The sequence below is a fragment of the Ambystoma mexicanum genome, chromosome 4q (assembly GCF_040938575.1).
Source record: "Ambystoma mexicanum isolate Mex_15411 chromosome 4q, UKY_AmexF1_1, whole genome shotgun sequence".
NCBI lineage: Eukaryota > Metazoa > Chordata > Amphibia > Caudata > Ambystomatidae > Ambystoma > Ambystoma mexicanum.
The window spans coordinates 1,268,998,167-1,269,021,881 of NC_090928.1; the positions used below are offsets into that span (position 1 = coordinate 1,268,998,167).

A 23,715-nucleotide genomic window follows, 5' to 3' on the forward strand; every position below is an offset into this window, starting at 1 on the left:
TGCTCTCCTGAACACCTGTAAATGCTTGCTCTCTAATCTAGACTCTAACCTTCCTTCTGTCCTCATTCATCTATCCTCTGCTTTCGACATGGTCATGGACATCCTGCTTAATCGTCTCTGTGATGACCTGGGTACCTCTGGTCAGGCCCTAGCCTGTTTGACCTCCTTTCTCTCAGATCGACCCTCCCAAGTCCACCTTGGGTCTTTCTTCTCTTCCATCTCTCTCTCCACATGTGGTGTCCCCCAGGGGTCTAACCTACCTCTGCCCACTGCATCTCTACCTTCTGTTCTAACTTTCAGTGTTATGCATATGACTGAGGGGAACCTTCAGGTTCCCCTCAGTCTCCTCTGCTCCTTTCATACCCAACTATCTGCAATTCAGGAATGGTGTGCTTCCAACCATGTCTGCCTTAATGGCAGTAAGACTGAGATCCTCCTCATTGGGACACCTTCCTCCGCATTGCCTCTCTCAGGCCGCCCACCCTGGGCCCTCTACCTGCATCTTCCCTGTGAGGCTAAGAACCTTGGTGTCATCTTTAACTCCACCATCTCCTTCTCTTCTCACATCTCTGACGCTGCTAAGTAGTCACTATCAACTGCACCTTCTCAGAGGTATTCTTTTTTTATCACTTTCCCCCTGAAGTTCACTGCCTCCACAGCCCTGGTCCTCTTTAGGCTAAACTACTGCAACAGCCTCTTTCTAAATATGCCTGCCTCTACTATTCGACCTTTACAACTTATCCAGAACAGGACTGCAAGACTTGTCCTTGGCCTCAAGCACAGGGATCATATTTCTCCAACCCTGAAATCGGTCCACTGGCTCCCTGTGGCTGCAAGGAACAAGTCCAAGACCCCCTGCATCGCCCACAAGGCTTTCTGGGGCCAGGGACCACACTACTTTCTCTTCCTAAGCATCTTCCCTCGAGCCCTCCGCTCATCCACCTCCAACTCTGAGGATCAGACTATTCTCCAGGCAGGGGGTTTGGGGTAGATCTCAGTCCTCGGCTGGGGCCTTCCTCTGGAACAACCTCTGTCTCTCAAACTTGGAGGACCACCTAAGGTTCAGGAAGCAACTCAAGACCTTTTTCACTTATGCTTTTGCTCTCCTTGCTGATGTCCCAGTCTGCTGCGCATACTGGTTACCTGGCCACCAACTGAATTTACAGGACCAGGCTCCTGCATGAACAGTTGCCCTTGCACTACCTCTGGGCCTCCCAAACACTTAGGTACTGTATCTGCAATCCTACAGTTCCCCTGACACACTGCACTTATGAGCCACCTCCCTGCACTTACAAGTTCCTTTGCACTCTCCCCTCCCCCACTGCCACTTCTCCCACTCGCATGATCTGAATGACACAAGGACTAGTAAGATTGTCCTCCTCCTGTCTTCCCTTCCTTGTCTTGTTACACCTAGAAACACTTACATACAGGCACGTTATAAATGACTTATCACATGATATAATTTCATATCATGTGTGAAGACGGAGCAAACACCAACCTGGAAGTAGAATTTCCAGTCCCTTGATACGAGATGTCATTTATAACGCACCTATACACAAGTGTTTCTAGGCTCGACAAGGAAGGGGAGACAAAGGGAGGACAAAAACAACCTTACTAGGCCTTGTGTCATTCAGATTGTGCAAGGGGGAAGCAAGAGGAGAAGTGCCGGGGGGATTGAGGGAGTAGAGTGCAATAGGCAAAGCTCAAGTAAGTGCAGTTAGGGAAATTCTTTTATTTCTGTGCGAATTCCCTTTAACCTTAGAGAGCCCCAGCCTTTTGCTGGACTTTCGGCTTTTTAATTCTAACTCCTGAGTGAGTGGGAATTATTTCTCACTTGTATTTTAATCGGACTAGAATGTTTGTGTTTCTTACTGTTTAATGGAGTCTGGTAAAAGCCATAGACATCTGCATTTTGCACTGTGACACAGCACCTTTTGTGCAGTGCCACTGTGAAGACCCTTGGACTTCTCTTAATGTTTAACTACATTTTCTTGGGTGAACTACTGTTCCAAAGAATAATAAGAACCCCCATTTTACTTACCCCAACCTACTCTCCCTCAGCCTTCATGGGGTATTTTCAATATCATCCCATCTCCCCCTCCCCAAGAAATACTGAGACAAGGAGGAGGCAACTAATAGCAGTAAAGATTACCCATAGAAACAACATGGGGAAAGTAAGGGAAGCCCATAATAGAAAGATATTCCTGTTGTCCCACTAAGAGTCGGACACAGTCAGGCATTTAATAATGACCACTCACCCCTGACTCCACTTGACTGGTTTTTCCACTATAAAATGTGTGGTTTTTCACAAGGATGTGAGCTAGACTGGGGATGCTAAGAGGAGCCAAAGAGCAGAGACTGACAGGAGCTGAGGCCTGGTGGAGAAAGGTGTGCCAATAAGCCGGCCCAGTGTCTGAGGGGATGCAGCATGGCAAGGGAGCAGTGTCTCCAAGGAGCCGGAGCGAGGCTGCCTGCATCCTGCTGGCAGCATCCAGGAAAGTGCTTGTTCCCTTGGGACCTGTGCTAGCCCCAAGAGTGTGTGAGGGGCATGTGGCGACACCCAGACCTCAACCCCATGTATGCTGAAGGAACCGCTGGTCAACTCATCACTGCTCGATGAGCTTCGTGAAAGCTGTGAGAAATTAACTCAGGAGCGTGCGTGTGACTGTAGCGGAGCGGGAGAAAGGCACAATATAAAAACGGCACGGAGCGAAAAGCATGCGACAGAAGGTAAAAAGGTTTTGAAGTTGAAAGCGACTGGAAAAGAGTGCGAAAGACATGTTAATGTTAAAGGATATTTGTACCGTGCACTATCACCACCGGAGTGGTCCCCTGGCGCTCTGGCGGCTCTGAAAAAAAAGGGGATGGGAGGGTGAGTTAGTGGGAATGAGCTGGAAAAGTGCAAGAGAGCAGTGATGTTGGCATGTTGGCAGCCTCAGCCCGGTGGGTCAGTTGGCTGGGCTTGGGGTGTTTTACGGTCGGAAGTCATGTGCTGTTGTGCAAGTCAATGTGTGGTTTGTTTTGTTGTTGCAGTGTAGTGAAGTTTGTGCGGATTGTTGTGTTGTAGGCTTGTGGTTGTGTTTGGTTAGAGTTTGAGAGATGTATGCAGATGGGCGAGATTGTTAGTAGACTGGTTAATTGGCATTGCTGTCCTAGCAAATTATGTCTAGGTGTGATGCTTGCTATCCTTCACTATTCCATCCGAGTGTGGCATCTGCTAATCTTCAATATCCTACCTAGATGTGCGGCAGGCTAGTGATCACGATTCCATCCAAGTGTGGTACCTGGTAACATTCACAGTTTCATCCAAGTGTGGCGCATGCCAACACTCACAAACCTATCCAGGTGTGACGCGGGCTAAGTTAAGCATTCCACCTAAGTTTGGCGCATGCTAACATTCACAATCCTATCTAGGTGTGACGCAGGCTAAGTTAAGCTATTCATCTAAGTGTGGCACATGCTAAATTCACAATCCCATCTAGATGTGACATGTAAAGTGAAAAGCGGAAAGTGTATAGTGAAGAGCTGAGAGCGCGGAAAGAAAAAGAATGGTGCAAATGAGAGGCACAGCTCCACAGCACCACCCTACTGATGAGGTCCAACCAGACCGAAACATGTCTGGGGTTGCTGTTGGTACTCTTATTCAGAGGAGAATTGCCTAGCATTTCAGTGCTGGACTGCCACAGGACAAAGACTGATATGTTTTGGATATTTCTTCTCTGTGAAAGATAGTGAGCTAAAGAATCTGGGTAAGGCTCTTGTAACCAGGCCGAATGTCTGGCAGAGAGACTCCCAGGACCCCCTTGTTTATTTGCAAATGAGCACCGGTAGGACAGAAAAGTGTAGAAAAAGGGTGCAAGTAACCCGTAACGAAAAGGAGGCTGCAAATGAGCACTGAACAAACAAGAGAAACGGGAAAGAAAAGTAAAGTGCCAGGGGCACGGAAAAGGTGAAAGCAAGCAAGAGGCAGTGCAAGTGTGCACGAGAAAGCAAGAATGGCTAAATGTGTGTACAAGAAAGTAAGGAAGGTGCAAGAAGCACATGGAGGTTAAAGGCTTAAGAAGGAAGATCAAGGAATAAAGAGTGGGTTTATAGAGTCACGCCTAGGAGTAAAGAACCACACAGTTTTCGAAAGTCTGTCACACAAGTGAAGTGTGTATGAGAAAACTGTTCAAAAGGAAAGGTATATCGTAACAAGTTGAACTTGTATTTGAAACCAAAAAGGGGCCTAAGCTTGAGGAAGGGAACACTGAGAGGCCTAACCGAGTTGGAGATGTATTGTTTTGTAGTGTTGAAAGGATTGAAGCTTGGGGAAGGGAACACTGAGGAGCTTCAAAAGGAACTGTTATATTTCTTTTGTGGTGTTTGAAACTGAACACGTTGAAACTTGGGGAAGGGAACATCAAGGAACCCAAAGACATTGAAAGTATTTGAAAGTATTGCAAGGGCTTTGTGGGGGGGTGGTTTATGTACAGCCCTGTTTTGATTGAAAATTACCAACCTACACCTGGTGATGGAGACCACCTGAAACCAACCTTGGTTTCCTATTCTCTGTTGAACCACTATCGTTTTCTTGTAAATAAAGGTTTTAAAGCCAACACCTTTGAGGCGGTGTCTCTCTTGATACCATGCCTGTCTCACACAAGTCATTACAGAAAGGGGAAATCCCATGGTGGGAGAGAGGGGAGGGGTGGATGCAGGTCTCCACACAAGCAGCTTTAAGAATAAGATTCCCCTAAACAAGAGTTGAGCAAGAGGGTTGAAAAATACCCAATTCCCAAATAGCAGTCCAGCATCACATAAGCCAATGAAAGATACACTTGGGATGCCACAGAATTAGGTGGGACAGCTCTAGAAAGAATTGCATTTCCTAACCCTCAGCAAACACAGTTGTCAAAAGAAACTACAGTGGGAATGGCAACACAAACAGTGCCTGAGGCAACCTAACTCACCGTTTAAGCACTCCATCTCTGGCTCCTCGCCCTCAGTGGTCTTGTGCAGCCGCTTTGCCTTTCTGCGTTTCTTGCAATAAAACATGAGGCCAAGCACAATGATTATGTAGGCCACAGCTGCTCCCACAGACAGCCCAATAGTCTGGATCATCTTATATGGGGTGTGGATTGGAGCATCCAACTCATCGATGTTGGGTTTTTCTAAGAAATGGAAAAAAAAATATTTTTAAAAATCACACAATCAGTTAAGTTGGTATATGAGTCAGACATTAAAGCACCTTTTATTGAACTGTCCTAAAACCTTTGTGTATAGGTTTAAATATGTTAACCAATTTGTAACTGCAAATTAATTATGGATTGAAATTTTAAAGGGTGAATACATTTTCCTTTTTTACTTAAGACAAACATCAGCCTTTAGTTCCAACATAAGTTATAAACTTTGTTACCCATTTGAACCCATTATTCAACATTCTTAAACTTTGTCATTGAGTCTAGTATTGTCTTCATACTTTTCTCGACCCCTCCCACCCTTGCCCACCCTTCCCGCCCTCTTCCCTTATTTTTAACCAACTTTATTTTCAATCATTTTAGCATGTAAGACAACCATTAGCTTTCGATTATATCCGGAATACAACCATTATTGGCTGTATAAACATATTATTTTGACCTACCTGAACTTTGGCCTTGAAACTATTATTGTCTTCCAACTTTCCCTCTCGAGAACCCCCCCACCCTCACCCACCCCATCCCACCCTTAAGTCCTTAGAGAAAATCTTATCCAAACTGTATCAAGGTGATAACCAGAGCAAAAAAAAAAAAATGGGAGCTTCTCTCTCCACAATATCTTCTGCTGTCATTATCTGATGTGAATGTTTCTTAAAATCCTGGGTTTAAAGAATTGGACCTCCCTTTCCCCCACATAGTCTTGAAGTGGATTCCATATGGCTAGGAATTTCAGGTATGTCCCTGACTTTGTGGCGCAAATGTTCTCCATCGCCATAACTCCCCACACTTTCATCCACCACCAAGGGGTGGTAGGGCCTTCCACTGTTTTCCATCGTTGGGCGACTGTCATCCTTGCTGCAGCTAGTAGGTGGGTGATGAGGGCTGCTCTATTCCCTGAAGCTGCGTAAGTCCCTTCTGCCACTGCCCCCAACAGAATGACCTTGGGGGATTGTGGTAGGTCTGCGCCTGTTATGTCTTTGATTAAACTCAGTATTTCTTTCCAATAAACCTTTATCTTTGGGCACGACCACCACATATGGAAAAGGTCACCTCTTTCACCACTCTGTCGCCAACAGTCTGAGGGGTAAGTGGGATTCATTTTATGTATTCTGTTTGGGGGCAGATACCATCGGTAGCATAACTTATATGCTGATTCTTTGATTGCCGTGGATTTAGATAGTTTGTGAGGCCTCCTCCAGATTTCACTCCATTCTTCCTGAGTAATCTCCCCCCACCCCTCATGTCCCGCTCCCAATCCTTCATGTATTGGAGGGTATCATCTGCTTGCGATTTGTCTAGTAACTTGTACAGTCTGGTAATCCCTTTTCCTTGTGCCCCCTCCCATATCGTGAGTTCTAAGCCTTCGGGGGGGCGTAGGCCGGCCCTTTTTACTGCAGGGTGCGAGATCCAGTGATGCATTTGTATATATTTAAATCTATGCTGTTCAGTGATGCCAAATCTTTGTTTGCATAAATCAAAGGATAGTGGGGCATCGTCTTGGTACAAGTATCGTAGGGACATTGTGTCTGCTCCCTGCCAGTCATCCCAGAATCTCAGTTGGAGCCCAGGCGAGAAATCCGGATTGTGTAAGATAGGGGACATAGGACCCAGACCTAGTTTAATCCCCCTGCCATGGATCGCCGTGTCCCAGGTGTGAAGTGTCGTTTTTGTCGCTTCCAGTAGGATACCACCCCTCTCTCGTGCTTTTGGTCTAAGGAATGGAAGCACACGTAGTGGGGTGTCGGTAGCGAACTGTTCTATTTCCCCCCACCCTGGGAGGGGGTCACTGCCTGCCCATTTCAGTGCTGGGGCCAGTTGGGCAGCTAAGACATATCTCTTTATGTCCGGCACTCCTAGCCACCCCCAGAAGGGTTGGGAGCATCATGATCTTTTTTTGGATTCTATCTAGGCTTCTTATTCCCCCAGATAAATTTGAGCACGGCTTTTTGGAGTTGCTGAATCAGTTTCGGGGGGGGGGGGGGGGGGGGGGTGACAAAAACGACACTTCACACCTGGGACACATATGGGGGAAGCATAATATCGTCTGCGTATAGGGCTATCTTATGTTGGGTCTCACCTGTTCGCACTCCACTAATATCCGGGTTCTCCCTTACTCCTGTGGGCGAATGGCTCCATTGCCATGGCAAATATAAGGGGGAGAGGGGGCACCCCTGCCGAGTACCTCTCTGGATATTGAGTCTTTCTGATGTATAGCCGTTTACTATTCGGTGTGTGGATGGAAACTGGTAATTAGCCAGCACCATCTTGGTGAATGTTGGCCCACAGCCGAAACCTTCTAGCACCTGCCGAATGTATTCCCAGTCTATGCTATCGAATGCCCGTGTGGCATCAAGTGCGGCGATAGCGAATTTCTGGGCGCTTCTGGTGCCCCAGTCTATGATGTCTATTACCCGCCTGACATTATCCTGAGTGTGTCTTCCCCGTACGAAACCCGCCTGGTCTGCATGAATTATCTCAGGCAATACTGTCGCCAACCGATTTGCGAGTATTTTTGCATACAGTTTCGTGTCAGTATTGAGGAGGGCAATGGGGCGGTAGCTGGAGCATTCCACCGGGTCTTTCCCCGGCTTTAGGGGTAGAATTGTGACCGAGTGTCCCATGTCTTTTGAGACAGCTCCCTTATCCCTAATTAGGTTGAAGAGACGTGCGAGGGGAGTTGTCAGCTGGGTGAGGAAAACTTTGTAGAACCTGTTCCCCAAAGCATCTGGGCCGGGTGCCTTTCCCCTGGACAGTGCTGCTATCGTGTCACCCACTTCTTGTGTTGTGAAAGGGGCTCCTAATTGTTCTTTCTGCTGTACGGAGATATGTGGTAATTGTACGGCCGACAAATAGGACACTGGATCCGCTGCGTTTAGGTTCCCACTAGACATCAGGTTTCTGTGGAAGTGGACCATTGTTTCTAATTTCTCATTATCTCCCGTTTGTAATACCCCCCTACTGTTTCTTAACCGGGTAATGTGGTTGCGCGCTGTTTGTGTAATTTGGCTGCCAAGAATTTGTTCGCTTTCCCCCCCGTGTATGTAGTAAGACTGCTTAGTATTTAAAAGCAATTGCGCTGTTCTGTCCACCATGTGGTTTTCGAGTTTGGATCTAGCTTTTTTGAGGTCTCGCCAGGCTCTGGGCGTCTGACTGGTCTTATGGAGCTTTTCAGCATTGCTTACCTCCTCTTCTAATTTCTGTGTTATAAGGGCTTTCTCCCTGTAGTATTGCGTTGCTTGAGCTATGAATTCACCCCTAACAACTGCTTTCCCCGCGTCCCATACAACCCGCCAATCCACCTCTCCATTGTCATTTTCCAGGAAGTAATTACTTATGACTTCCTCCATATGTGCCCTAAGCGCTACGTCTCGCAGGATTGTTTCATTCAGCCTCCATTGTGCGATGTGTACGATGTTTTCTGCAGTTCTATGCGGGCTACCACTGGGGCGTGATCTGAAAGGTATCGGACCCCAATTTCTATTTCCTTGACATGGGGGATCAGGGTGGAAGACACCAGGATCATGTCAATTCTAGAATATCCTCGGTGTGCTGCCGAGTAATGTGTATATTCCCTGTTTTCTGGGTGGAAGAACCGCCACGTCTCTATCACCTCCAAGTCTCTGAAGAGGTTACCCAAGGCCTGCCTATTTCGCTGGTCTGCAGCTGTCAGGGGGGAGTGTTTTATCCATTTTTGGGTCCATAACGCAATTAAAATCTCCACCTATTATCACTCTGCCCTCGCACCAGCTCCCTATCTTCTGGAGTAATTTGGGGATATACTGCTATAATTGTGTACATTTGGTCATGGATGGTACCCTTCACCCCCAAGTATCTGCCTTCCCGATCACCCATGACCTGTTTGTGGAAGTCTAGGTCCCTGCTACAAAGGATCGCCACCCCTTTCGTTTTAGACTGGCTTGAGGCAAAAAATTGGAGAGAGAATGATCTACTACGCATCCTTCTTTCATCTTCCTGGAGCAGGTGTGTCTCCTGCAGGATTGCTATTTTCGTTTGCATGGTTTCCAGCCTACTCAGAATCGATCGTCTTTTAGCAGGGGAACTCATTTTCCTTATTTTAACTACACTGACACGGTTAGATGAAATCTTAAGTTTATTTTAGAATTGTAATTACAGCCTTATTAATTGGGTTTGAATTGTTATGTTTAGGATTAACCTTTTGTATAAAAAGGTTAATTGGTTTTATTGAAACCAAGAACACATTTTTAGAAATAGATATTTTTATTGGCTAAAACTTGAATATCTGACCAGTCTGAAAACATGGATTGGTTTGGACCCACACAAGTACAGGAAGGAGATCTCCTGTCTCAGGGAGACCATCATCCCTGCATATGAAACTTTGTGCATAGACACTCACTGCATCCAGCTGACAATACTTCCTACATTAGGCTCTACAGAAAGGCTTTAGGACAGGAGTTCCACAGGAATGCCCTCACATTGACGGGCTGTGTAAGATAAATGCAACTTTCTTGTGAAACAACATCCGTCTCCGTCCGTCCGTGCGCGCGGCTGTCTCCGTCCGTCCATGTGTGTGTCTCTCCGTCCGTCCATGTGTGTGTGTGTGTGTCTCCGTCAGTCCGTGTGCGAGCTCGTCTCTCCGTCCGTGTGCAAGCCCGCCTCTCCGTCCGTCTGTCTGTGTACCTGCCTGTGTGCCCATCTGTCTACGGGTGCATGTGCCCATCTGTCTGTGCATGCGCGTGCGGTTCCTGCCTGTGTGTGTGTGCGCGCCTGCCTGCGCGCCCATCTGTCTACGGGTGCATGTGCCCATCTGTCTGTGCATGCGCGTGCGGTTCCTGCCTGTGTGTGTGTGCGCGCCTGCCTGCGCGAATGTGTGCGCGCGCCGGTGCCTGCGTGTGCTGGTGCCTGCCTGCGCGTGTGTGTGCCTGTGTGTGCGTGTGCTGGTGCCTGCCTGCGCGTGTGTGTGCCTGTGTGTGCGTGCGCGGTGCCTGCATGTGTGCGCGCACGTGCGGGGGGGTGCCTGCCTGTGTGTGCATGTGCACTTGGGGTGCCTGCCTGTGTGTGTGCGCGGGGGGGGGTGCCTGCCTGTGTGCGTGCGCACGGGGGGGTGCCTGCCTGTGTGTGTGTGCGCGGGCGGGCGGGTGCCTGTCTGTGCGCGGGCGGGGGGGTGCCTGTCTGTGCGCGCGCGCGGGGGGGTGCCTGTCTGTGCGCGCGCGCGGGGGGGTGCCTGTCTGTGCGCGCGCGCGGGGGGGTGCCTGTCTGTGCGCGCGCGCGGGGGGGTGCCTGTCTGTCTGTGCGCGCGGGGGGGTGCCTGTCTGTCTGTGCGCGCGGGGGGGTGCCTGTCTGTGCGCGGGCGGGTGCCTGTCTGTGCGCGGGCGGGTGCCTGCCTGCCTGTGCGCGGGCGGATGCCTGCCTGTGCGGGTGCCTGTCAAATAACAAAACGCAATTCCCTAATATCATTCAGTTCATTCATGTCCTTCCAACTTATCCCTTCATCCCATTTCTCCTACATTTATTGTAATAATTCGGTGTCAACTATACAACGCGTTGAATGGTCCCCATATCTCAAAGTGTTCCTCCCCTCTTTTTTTTTTTTTAACATGACCTTCTCATAACTAGACAAAATTTGGAAGTCAGACAACCATCCCTCCACTTTCGGCTTTTTCCTCGATTTGCAGACCCTCAGGATTTGCTTCGCAGCTACCACCAAAGCTCTGTTAATCCATCTACTATGTTCGAGTGTCAGGTCCCCGGGTAACAGGAGCAGATAGCTCAGGTACCTTTAGGTGGCATTAGTAGTTGTTGCAGTTGAGGGTTGGATTGGATGCGACTACAACATTTCCTTAACTATGTTATCAGCCAGCTACAATAGACCCAGTACAAGATGGAGAACTTTCTGTGCAACAGTGATTGGCTGGGAGTTTACTATGAAGCTGTTTGGAACATCTTGAGTGGTTGTAAACTGATTGGACATTGTTATTGGAAGTAAAGACCACGCACACTGCCTGAAAATGTACTAAAGATCACTAATTGAGAATCAAGGATACAATTTGGACTGCAAGTGTGTGATCGAATTTAATCAACTGAAAGAACAGCCAACACGTGTTTCAACCAGGAGGGTTGTTCCCAAGGCTAGCGATTCGTCAGGTGATGTTATTCAAAGTGACTGTCAAATTAAACGTCGTGGCTGTTGATTGGATCCTAAAGCAGCTATATGTCCATGTCAATTGGACTTGGTAGTCAGTCAAAATGGTAAAATAGTGTAAACTTGCTGAGCAAAGATTTCAATCACAATTTAATTCGGAAGACGTACCATTCTCCGGATTTCTGTGCATTTGCCCATTACTTGACGACCACTTCAGTACTTGCATAATTCCTTCAAAATAATTTTTTGGAACTTTGTTAAATACCATTTAGGGTATAACAGGTCAATTTTTCAGCCAAGCAGCATCTTGTAAAAAAAAAATTAAAATGTGAGCGAAACCTTTGCTCAGCAAGTTTACGATATGCATTACTCATCGTAATAGCATTTCTGATGATTGCATCTGCTTAGAATCACATGCTGTGCATATGGTCCGACATCCAGTGGTAACCGTGGAGTATTGCATCTTGTCTTTTGGGGACCGAAAGGGGCCGTCGGCATAGGCTTGTCTGTAACACTATCCCTATCGTGACATGTAGTGTACCCAAAATCCCTCACGCACCGAGGTCTCCCCGATTTTATTTTTTCTGCGATAAGGGAGCCCAAGGCTATTGTGAGTGAGTACATAGAGAGAAAGTAGTAAGCCGTCCATGTTCCTTCCACCCGAGCAGGGAGGCAGGGTGGGCGCATCTAAATCTAAGCAGATAAAATCATCAGAAATGCTATTACGGTGAGTAGTGCATGTCTTCTGATGCTTGTTAATATGCTTAGTGCATAGACTAGCAAGCAGTACCTGGAGTTGGAGGTGGGTTGTGAGAAGGAACAGTAGTAAAAAGATGTCTTAGTACTGCTTGTCCCACCTGAGAATTAGATCTAGAATGAGCGTCTAGGCAATAGTGTTTTGTAAAAGGTGTGTACAGAACTCCAGGTTGCCGCTTTGCAAATGGACTCAAGGGGAACATTTACAATGAATGCTATGGAAGCCCCAGTGCCCCGAGTAGAGTGAGCTCTAGGCTTGAAGGGCAGTTCTCGCTTAGCAAGAGTGTAACATAGTGTGATGCATTTGACAATCCACCTTGAGATAGTCGATTTAGAGACAGGATCCCCTTCTCTTCCAGCTCCAACTGAAACAAAAAACTGGTTTGTCTTCCTCAGTAGTTTCGTTCTTTTCAGGTAAAACATGACTGCTCTGCGCACATCTAGTGTGTGTAGGCTTTTTTCGGCCATGCTAGTGGGAATTCTGGAAGAAAGTGGGTAGTTCAATTGATTGGTTCACATGGAACTCCGAAATGAATTTAGGCGCAAACCGGGGAGGAGTGCGCAGAACCACCTTACCCCTATGGACTGTAACAAAAGGGTCTAGGACTGAAAGGGCCTGTAGTCTGCCAACCCTTCTAATAGAAGTGATAGCTACTAGGAAGGCCGTCTTTTAAGTAAGGTCTTTTAGACTTGCTTTATGCATTGGTTCAAAGGGAAACCCTATGAGTCTGGTCAATACGACATTGAGATCCCATCCAGGAGCTGGATTAGAAACGGGGGGGGGGGATGAATTCTCTTAACCCCTTCCATAAAAGCCTTAATAACTGGTATGTTCCACCACAACATCTTCTGTTGTGACATAGTATAGCCTAAGAGAGCAGCTATGTGAACGTTTAGGGAATTAAAAACCAGTCCCGAGTCCAACAAGTGGGTCAGATACAACGATTTGGGTATAAGACTGATGGCCCTTGGTATAGCACCAGATGACAAAGCCTTAACACTTACTGGAATAGCAATACTGGGTCTTCGGTTTCCTAGCTTCCCAATGTATGTTCATTCATCTCCGAGGGATTTGAAGGTGGCCGAACTATGACCTCAGGAGCCAGGCCGCTAAGTTCAGAGTTTGTGGGCATGGGTGTAGTGTTTTCCCTCTGTCCTGAGAAAAAAAGTTGTACGGGCAGGGCAACTTAATAGGAGGGGAGAGGGACATCTCCATCTGATGAGAGAACCAGGGTTGGCGGGCCCACATGTGAGCCACCAATGTCATTGTTACTGGTTCCTGGTGCATCTTATGCACTATCTTGTTGAGAAGGGGAGTCCTGGGAGAAAAGCGTAAACAAATTTCCATGACCATATTATCCAGAGCCAGTTCCCCTTGGAGCAGTTCTGGGGTACCTGGAGGTGTAGTTTTGGCATTGGGCGTTCTCGTGAGTAGCGAACAAGTCGATGTCTGGGAAGCCCCATTCTGTGAAGACGGAGACTATGTCTTCGTGTAGACGCCATTCATACTCTATGGTTAGTGGGAAATCTATGCTGAGCACGTCCGCCAGAAGGTTGAGTTCGCCGGGAACGTGTTGGGACAGCAGGAACATTTTGTGTTTGAGAGCCCACATCCAAATGATATGGGACAGCTTGGATAGCCCTGGAGAGTGTGCCCCTCCCTGTTTGTTCAGGTAATACATGGCTGTGGTGCCGTCTGTCAAGATACTTTCGCATGAGCACACAGAATTTCTCTCTCTTACACTTCCGGGTTAGATCCGGCAGAGTTCACAGAACGCACGGCAATCGCACCGCGGATCTAGTCGCATTAGAAACTAACAAACACTGCTCTCTACACTAAGGTAAGAAGCTCAGTTTCTTACGAAGCAGCACCAATTATAATCTGTATGTGCTTCAGAACACTCTACTTTTCTGCTATTTATAATACCAGGCACCATTGATACACATATATATTATTCCAATTCAGAGACACCATTGAAAGTGGTCAAGAGCATTATTGACAGTAAACAGCCCGAATTCTACATATCTCCTGCTCAAAAGGGGCTGCTCAAGTAAGTGTTTCTACTTATTAAGCGAACTCTGTCTCGAATAGCAATTTCCCTACAATCACCTGTTTAAGAGGATTAGTAAGAAACCCAGTAAATAAGATGCATGTAAATTGGGAAACCGCTTTCTCCTTTAAAAAAAAAGTAATTTCCCCCTTTTTTCTTTCGATTCCCATTAGGTACGCTTGTATAGCCAACTATACCACCAGCACAATTAAACTCAAGCAATTTAGCAAACTTTTTTTCAGTCTAAAATCCCCTGAGGAACCGCCAAACCATAGGCGGTGAAACACGTGTCGGGTAAGGACCAAGAATAAATTGGATTTGTGCAACAATAGTATTAAATTGAATTGAATTGGGCTGTGAAGCAACAGTACCTAATTGAATGCAATCTACATTTCAATTAAAACATGCACTGAAGTGAATGAAATTCAAGTGAAAGTAACTTATAATTCAACCAAAAATACGTACTGAAGTTATGCTTATGTTTATTTTATTTATATAGCACTTTACGCCAAAGCGCTGTACATTATAACAATACAATAACAGTAGAAGCAGATACAAATATGAGTCAAACCATCAATACATCTAACTAGAACATTTTGCCAGCAGAGATAAATGAGGGAAAAACAACTTTCCAGCAGAGATAAATGAGGGAAAAATGGTGTAGAGTTGAATGGAGTGGGGAAGAGGAAGTGAGATAAGGTGAAGGCGAGAGAGGGGGGGGAAGAGGGGATAAAGAGGAGACAAGGAAAGGATAGAGAGACATGAGGAAGAGGATAAAAGACGGGTGGGGGGAAGTGAATGAAACTTTCAATACAACCTAATAGGAGTTTTGGGAATAGTCAAATTCTATGATTTAACATGTTTGCTTTGAATGCATTTTATAATTTAACAAACCATTTCCAGTTTTTAATAAAATCAAAGGCTAAGGCAAACACAATTAAACTATTGAAAACGACCTTGAAACCACAAAAGAAATTCTCCTTTTTTGACTGTGTAAATAGTCCTGTTTATGTGCAGAGCGCAAAACACCCCAAGGTCTAAACTTGTGCAAATTAATTTCCCTTTACAGTCTAACGATAATAGACACTAGTTTCGCTGCTTTGCATTCACCTTATTACGATACAGTGTGGAGCACCGGAATCAGCTAAAAACTTCTGATTAGTTGCAAGATCAGAACTGTCCTCCCCTGTAGCTGTGTCTGAAAGGCCTTCAGTGCTTTGAATACTGCCAATAGCTCTAACAGGTTTATGTGGTTGGACGCTACTTGTGGGGACTACAATCCATGCGCTGTCTGCTGTAGCAGATGAGCCCTCCACCCCGTGAGATGAGTCTGTCATGAGAATGGCTTCTACTGCAGGGGTGGTGAAGGTCTTACCCTTCAAGAGGTTTTCCCTCAACCAACACTGCAGGGAGAGAACAAGGGCTGGCGAGACAACTACCAGATCTTCCCATTGTCCACTGGTCTGACACCACTGGCTGTTGAGCCACTCTTGCATGGGAAGCATGCATAGCCGCGTGTGAGGAACTAAATAAATGCATGATGCCATTATTCCTAGCAGTCGCCTTGCGTACCGTCACTTACCGACTGGCTACATATTGAGGGATCTGAAACAGCATGTTCTGAACCCTCTCGGTGGAGGGGAAGACTAGGCCGTCTTTGGTCCAAATTAGAGCCCCAGAAACTGTGACTTGACTGGGGTCGAAGCTGGATGTCTTCTCGTTGATGGAGAATTCCAGACTGTACAAGAGGTCTATTGTCTTCTCAGTGTTCAATAGGCATGTTTCGTAAGAGCCCCCTGTTACGAGGCAGTTGTCGAGGTAAGGGTAAACCTGGACGGATAGTCTGCGTAGGTGTGCTGCCGCTACTGCCAGAACCTTTGTAAACACCCTTGGCGTCGAGGCAACTCCAAAGGGGAGTACTTTGAATTGATAGTGCCTGTCCTCCATCATGAACCTTAGATATTTTCTGTGCGCTGGCAACATTGAAATATGAAAGTATGCATCTTTCATGTCCAGTGTCGCCATGTAATCCCCGTTTCAACATTGGGATTACTTCCTGCAGAATTACCATACAAAACTTTTGAGGTTTGACAAATTTGTTCGCTGGGCGCAAGTCTAGCACAGGGCGCATGGTGAGGTCCTTTTTGGGTACAAGGAAGTACACTGAATGAATACTATCATTTACCTGAAGAATATGGACAGCTTCTATGGCGTCCTTTTCCAGAAGTGCTTCCACCTCTTGTATCAGGATTCGCAGATGGTCTGGTGTCAGGCGTCGTGCTTTGGGCGGTCTGAATTGTGGTGGTCGGGCAAATTCCACTGGTCTGACTTTATCCCCCCCCCATGCCGAAAGTAAAGAAGTTAAGCGTCCCCGACTGGGGTGACATGGGAGGGGACCTGGATCCATAGGTCATTTCTGACCAGAGGCTGTGGCTCCCCTGGAGTTGGGGCCTCTGCCTTTGCCACTGTCCCCTGGGTGGATAGTTGGTGGGGGGGTGCTGGATGCCTGTCCTGAGTTCCAGGTATTTCCCGTATTATACAGGTTTTGTGTGGAACAGGATTGGCACAGAAAGGACCTGCGGGAACCGCTTCCCCTCTGGGGGGGGGATCTTTTGGGTGATTTGCTGAAGAGACGAGTCTCATGCTCCTTTTTTGGCAGTCTCGAGGGCATCGTCGACTGCCTTACCAAATAGATTAGTCTCTGCAACAGGCTTATTAATAAGAGCTGGTTGGGTTTTCGGCTTGAAACCAGAGTTCCTGAGCCAAGCATGCCGTTTGAGCAGGGTGCCTTGAGCTAGTGATCTTCCCGCCGTCTCTGCAGCACCCAGAGTGTTTTTCAGTACGTTCTGGTTGGCTTGCCTACCCTCGGTCACAATAGCAAGTAATTTGGTTCTAGCGGGTGCAGGCATCTCCTCAAGACCTTCCTGCAGTAGATTCCACTGCACATTGGCATAACTAGCAAGCAACGTAGTATTTGCTATGCATGTGGAAAAGGCAGCTGCTGTGGTGATTAGTTTTCCCAAGGAGAACAGCCTTTTCGACTCCTTATCGGGAGGCGCCTCTCCAGTTGCAAGGGCCCCCCCCACCCGTTTTTCGGGTGGTGGTAGCCACTAGTGAATCGGGGGTGGTATGGCCCTTCATGTATGTAGGGTCAGTAGGCGATGAGCAAAATCATTTTTCCACCCTCTGATTTACTGCCCTGGTCTGGGCTTGTGTGATCAAGGAAGGAGCCAATCTCCTCTTAATGGAATTCAGAAGAGGTATGGCTTGGCTGGGAGGGGGCCTTTTCTTTGAGGATATCCTCCACAAATTCCTGTTCAGGCAAAGCCTCCTGGGTGGCTATTTGAAAATACTCAGCCGCCTTTCTCAAGATGGCAGTGAACGCCATCCTATCGTCCACTGGGGAAGCCAGTGGACACATTTTCTAAGAAATTAAGAAGAAATTAAAATTTCTAAGAAATTTAGAAGCAGGCACAGAGGGAGGGTCCTCCCGAGGTCTCTTGGGGGTAGGGTGGTCTGAAAGCGAGACAAACTTACACCATTCGACTTTCTCTCTGGTCCATCTAGATGAGCCAGAAGGGTGGAACGTTTTCATTTTCCTCCCTATGGCGCCAGAATTTGTCTCCAATAGAGCTAGACAAAAGGCACATGATTCTCTACGTAGTCCTGGCGAGCATCTGGATGTTGTGGCGCGTCTTTCAAAGTGTCCGCGGGCCACTCCTTGTGCTTTGTCGGCTCTTTAGACCTCTCCTTTAGCCCCACTGCCAAAGCAATCCTAGCAATGCTTTCAGAAATGTTCGGCAGAGCGGGCCGATGTGCCGGTTGACTAGGAGGCCTAGCAGTATATTTTTCTCCTACCAGGGCCTTCGGGGGCGTCTGAGTGTCAGCTAAGCACACTTCGACGGCCGGATGTGTTTTGGAGGTAGATCTATTGTATTCTGTGTCAAGGTACTGAAGCAGTAGGATCCTGCAGGAGTGAAGCTGGCCCACCAAACCCCCTAAGTCTGCCTGCTCAACAATCTTTATTCTATTTAACTATTGGCCAGGCAAACCCGAGGGGAAAGGGGAATGGATAAAATAACAAAAGACAAGAACTCCCACTGCAGGTACTTCAGACCGTCTTCTCCGGATGGCTTTTAAATCAGTGGAGTTCCTAAAAGGAAAATACAACCTTAAGTAAATACTATAAACTTCTTTTCTTACTCTCTCTATCTCTTTAATATTTTTCTAGTTACCTGTTGCCTAAGCTAGATTTGCTCTTAGGCTGCTTCAAAGTGAATGCTGTTGCTACTTGAAATGCTCTGTACGAACTTCTCTTCTATGTACATCTTCTTTCTTTTCAAAACTGTGATTTTAAGAAAAGATATTTAACAATGTAGTTATTCCTAAAGCTAATGTGTATCTTGCTTCAGTTTATTTTATTACACTAAATAGATATTAATGTATGTCAAATACCTTCTACCTCTGATGTGTCTTTTATGTTCACTGGAAATTTCATACTCTGCAGGAGTTCTTATTTGAAAACTTCCTCAACGCTATATTTTTCTTGAAGAAAATTATTTACATCAGTTCACGCTCACTGGGAAATCGCAACTGACACACTTCGTTTTCTGAAGCGCTATCTTCAGACGAATGTCTTTGAAGAAATACTGTCCGTAACACTTCACGACGCATTAAAAAATAAATCCAAAATGGCCGCGACGTTAACACTACGTCGAAAGATCCTTTCTTCTAACCGCGCTGCAAAAATACGATAGAAGCCAAGCACAACGAACTAAAACATTGAATAATATTTAGAGGGTTAGAAAACAAGAATTAGAATTAGAATTAGTAACTCGGCGAAATAGATCCGCGCGCCTGGTTAATGCCAAAAAAACCCTTTTAAACATCAAAAAGATAAATGACTTATTTTTTTCTATTGTTTAAAACAAATAGTTTTTCTTTTCCTTTTACATAAATTTGCACTGCTTAAAAGATGTCTAATATCGTCTTTAACTTAAAAGTCTTTGAATCTTCTCCCTTTTAAACAAAAATTCACTTAGCTTAGATCCGTTCTTCTTTTAAGCTTCAGGTGCCCAGCAAACAGGTTCTGGTGAAAATCTTCAACTTTAGATTTCTTTCTTACCTCTGCTTATTAAATTAGAATTGGAAACTACAAAAGATTCTAGACTAGTAAATGTTACTTATACTTAAATTTACTGGAGCTAAAAATTACATGACCTAACCAGATGAAAACTTTAATGAAAGGCAGTTTAGAATTATCAGGAACATTCCAAATGACTTCACAATGCTGCCTGCATCAGAATAAACCAATCACTGCTGGGAAAGTGTTCCACCATCTTTGCTTGGGAGTGTTTCATCTTTCTACATGAAAGTGAGTTAAGGAAATATGAACTAGCTAAAAGGATTCATTAAATACTTCTATAACATCCCCTTCTAACTTTCTTGGAATAGCCTTTGAAACACCCCATTCTCCAAGGAAACTTGCCAATGTGACATACAAATTGTGAGATCCTGACAGCGCCCTTTGGTTTAGAAGACCCAGTCGCAAGACGCTGCTGCGGATGCGGGGAAGGCTGTTTATCTTTAAGATCAGAGGATTCTCTTGAAACTTTCGGCGGTCCTGTTGGCGCTTTCGCCATTTTCGACAATACCGTCGAAACCGGGGTTGTGTGTTTAGTGTGGCGATCTTGAACGCCCCTGTCGCAGGGTGTTATCCCCATAGCGTGACTTGCACCAGGCCTAGCGGGAACGGGCGTGGCGGACCTAGGAGTGTGTCAGGAGGTTGATGCCTGGTCATCACTAGTATCCCCGGCGGTTTCGGCGGTGGGGGAAGATCCAGCCCGTGACATGTCGTAGGCTACCCACCGCAACATGTTTTAGGGCGCAGGAATTTACAGGCCGTGCACCGCGCTTCGTCGTGGTCAAGGGGTAGACAATTATTGCACTTAGAGGGCTCGTCCTTCCAAGGATATCTGGCCCTGCAAGAGGGGCAAAACCTAAATGGTGTCCTTTCCATAGTGAAAGGCAATAAATGCGACGACCAGACCTAGAGGTCCAAGAGGGGGAAAGAGGAGAGACAGCTGAAAGGATAAGGCTACCCAGACCCCACTCTCCCTACTGAGTAGGCTGGCCAGAGGGCTCGGTCAGGTGTACGACTCCGCCGCCGGATCATAGGCATCAAAATTCCACCGCAGTCTTCGGCGTAGTACAGGAAGCACCGTCAAAATGACTTTAAGGGAATAATCGACAAAGTCGATAACAAGGTGATAACAATGCCTCTTATGAAAGAGCTCCGCAATAGGGTGACCAGTAATCTGGGCGGAAAAACAAATGAGACCTCAGCGCTTGAGGGATTTTGGGTACACTACACGTCACGATAGAGATACTGTTACAAACACGCCTATGCCGACGTCGCCTCTCGGTCCCCAAAAGACAAGATGTAATACTCTGCGGTTACCACTGGATGTGGGACCATATGCACAGCATGTGATTCTAAACAGATTAACAAGCATCAGAAACTATTTTAACATTTTAACTGACTACCAAGTCCAATTGGATCCTGAAGCAGCTATATGTCCATGCCAATCAACAGCCACAACCTTTAATTTGACCACGTCTATTTGAATAACCTTACCTGACTAATCACTAGCCTTGAGAACAACCCTCATGGTCGAAACACGTGTCGGATGTTCTTTCAGTTGATTACATTTGATCACACACTTGCAGTCCAAATTGTATGCTTGATAATTAGAGTGATCTTTAGTACATTTTTTTTAGGCAGTGCGCATGGTCTTTACTTCCAATAACAATGTCCAATCATTAATCAATCTGGGCCTGTTAGGGGTGATCCCAGTGGAAGTATTTATCGCAACAGGCCGCTCCACGGACAACTATTTCCTGAGGTGGTAATTCTAGTGCACTGGTGTTCTCTGACGAACCCCTAATCTTCCTACCCTCCAAGGTTCTAAACTGCCTTTCATTCAAGATCTTCTAAGGAGAGGTCTCAGCCTTTTGAAGCTCCAAAGAAAACTCAGTGAAATCAGAGAAAAACAAAAATCACAGCCAAAAGACTACTACTAGAAGTACCCAACAAAAGGATTCAGATAAGTGACTGATTCAATAGAATACTTTTTTCAGAGAAACTCTTTGAAGGTTTTCATGAAACTGAGACTGGAAGTGAACTGAACTGTGTTTGAAATGATAACAGGCGAGGAATTGAATGTCGGAGCAATTTTCATCCACTCTTGTAAATAGCTACAAGTTATATATGTATTGAACTGCTGAGTACTTTGAAGCTGTAAGCGTCAGAAGGATTTTAATTCATGTGCACGGCTTTATTGCTTTTGAGAATGCGTGCGCATTTTGCAAGGCCTTGAGCGCATAGCGTTTATCGTGTTATTTACTTTTCTTAGCAAGCTCGTCTTTCTATTCGAGCCGCGCTTAAAGGAAAGGACCCGGCAACGCATATCTCTGCGTCGGGTAAAACTCAGAAGTGCCACTTCAGAAGTTCCTTACTTTGAATAATGCTAAAGTTACAATCAGCGATTGACTTATTAAGTTTCAGTTTCGTCCACAGAGGCAGCGAAGGAAGTAAGTTCAGAGTAACCTTTTATGGAAATAATCTGTCAGTTTCAGCACGTTCGTTTTAATAAATGCTGCGACTACAAGCGTGGCGGAGGGACGCACTGTTTTCCATGTACAAACTGGGAAAGCCTCATCACCAATTTCTTCTCAGGAATCAAATTAAAACAGTGTTGTGCATGCACGCAAAGGGTTCAGTCTGTATGAAGCACGGCAGAGGGACACAGCTAATTTAGTTAAAGGACATTTTGAGCTAAATGGAGTTAAGAAGGAAACTGTGCAAAACGAATATAGAAAATAAAGTATGTTTAAGGTTAAGAATTACAGTTCATAGAAGAACCCTTAGGGTTAATTAAGAGCAGCACTATTGTTGAAAGATGAACAAGAGCACATGTACAAGAACAAAGAGTGTGTTTTGAGCAAGAAACCGAGTAGAAGCAACCACAAAGTACAGTGCAGCATGTAACAAGGAAATCATAATTTTCTATTAACTGCCTCCAGGAGTTGGGCGGAGGCCGTCGGGTAATCTAGAAGGGAAGTGAGGGCATATAATTAGTATGTTTGGAATACAATTATTGCAAGGTCTAACCCGGAATGCATTTGTTTTCCAGATGGAGAGATCCAGGAGTAGAAGGGAACCGAAGGAATCCTGCCCATTTGTTATTTTATCCACTTCCCCCGGGCTGGTTTACTCAGTTGTAGCAATTGACTGCTGGGTTAACTAGTTTTTGGGTGGGGGGTTGGAGGGATCTGGTGGGCCATTGGTCTGTTCCTGCAGTATTTTACCACTTGTACCCGATATTGAGCTACCACACACCTCCCCATATTTGAGAGCAGGATCACTGAATATTATCTTGGAAATTAAAGCCCAACGCTCTTGGACATTCCCATAACATGTGCAATAAGATACCCCCTCTTTGGCCACATCCTTAGCAAGAGTCATCAGCAGCCATACCCAAGTCAACCATCCGTGTTGGGGTCCAGGATAAACAATCCTCTGTCGCACATATCACAAATTTAAGTCCATCTTTGAATTTGTGCCAATGCATATGAAATTATACCATTCTTTTACAGATATGTCATTCCCAAACTCCTTCAACGCTTGCTGTAGTTTCTCCCAAAAAGCAGTGCACGAGTCCTCCATAAGCATCAGATTCAGATAGGCCGATACCATACGCGAGTAGTACTTTTTGCTACTCACTCATGTGTTTTTCTCTGACTTAGATTCATTTATTTATATTTAGAAACAGTTTTGTTTATTTATATAGCGCACATGACCCTCGGGTATCTGGGCACATTCCGTAGGTTACAGTGTTACAAGATTACAATGGAGTCTGGTAAACTTCATAGGCATCTGTTTCTTGCATAGTGGCACATAGCACCCTCTGTGCAGTGCCACTGAGTAGTCCCTTGGACTCCTCTTAATGTTTGAATACATTTTCTTGTGTGAACTACAGTTCCCAAGAATAGTGAGATAGCTTTTATCTTACTTACCTTTTCCTTTAGTGGGTACAGCACACACCACCTTATGTGGATTGCTGTGGGGTTACATAGTAATTCCTTATCCCACTTCTCGTATAACTTTGTTACACTAACTTGAATGGCTGGTGGCAGTGGTTACTTTTTACTACCTTTTGTGCAGGGTATTCGCAGGCTGATTTCTCAGCTGCAGTTTAGCACTCATGGGTAAACATTTTTTCAAATTGGCCTGGTCTTTTTCCACCATTCCTTGTCAGTTATTTCCTTCTGTGCTTTACTCTGTTTGAGTCAGGTTTGGTTTGAGTTCTTTGTGTGTTTTGCCTTTGGTGGGCTTCAGCCCTGAAGCCCGCCCATACTCCAGTGTGTCAGGGATGGCAAGAAGTGAGGGAGGAGCCCAACACTTCACTGACCTTTGTAGGCATGCATGGCCGGAACCAGTTCCAAGTGGGCGGGTGGCTGTCCTAGAGGGCGACCCCCCCCTCCCCCTGTGTGATTGACAGCTGTAGGGCTGTGAAGGAATGGGATTTTTAAGTCGAGGCATTTGGGA

At 46.0% G+C, this 23,715-nt stretch overlaps 1 protein-coding gene across 1 annotated transcript in view; it reads right to left on the reverse strand.

Moving 5' to 3' along the window:
• The window catches only part of PTK7 (protein tyrosine kinase 7 (inactive)), a 998,735-nt gene that overhangs the window by 267,936 nt on the left and 707,084 nt on the right, over window positions 1–23,715 (reverse strand). The window contains exon 14 of the mRNA XM_069608884.1: window positions 4,953–5,153. Within this exon, the coding sequence (XP_069464985.1) occupies window positions 4,953–5,153 (201 nt within the window). The remainder of the gene's footprint in view (window positions 1–4,952; window positions 5,154–23,715) is intronic.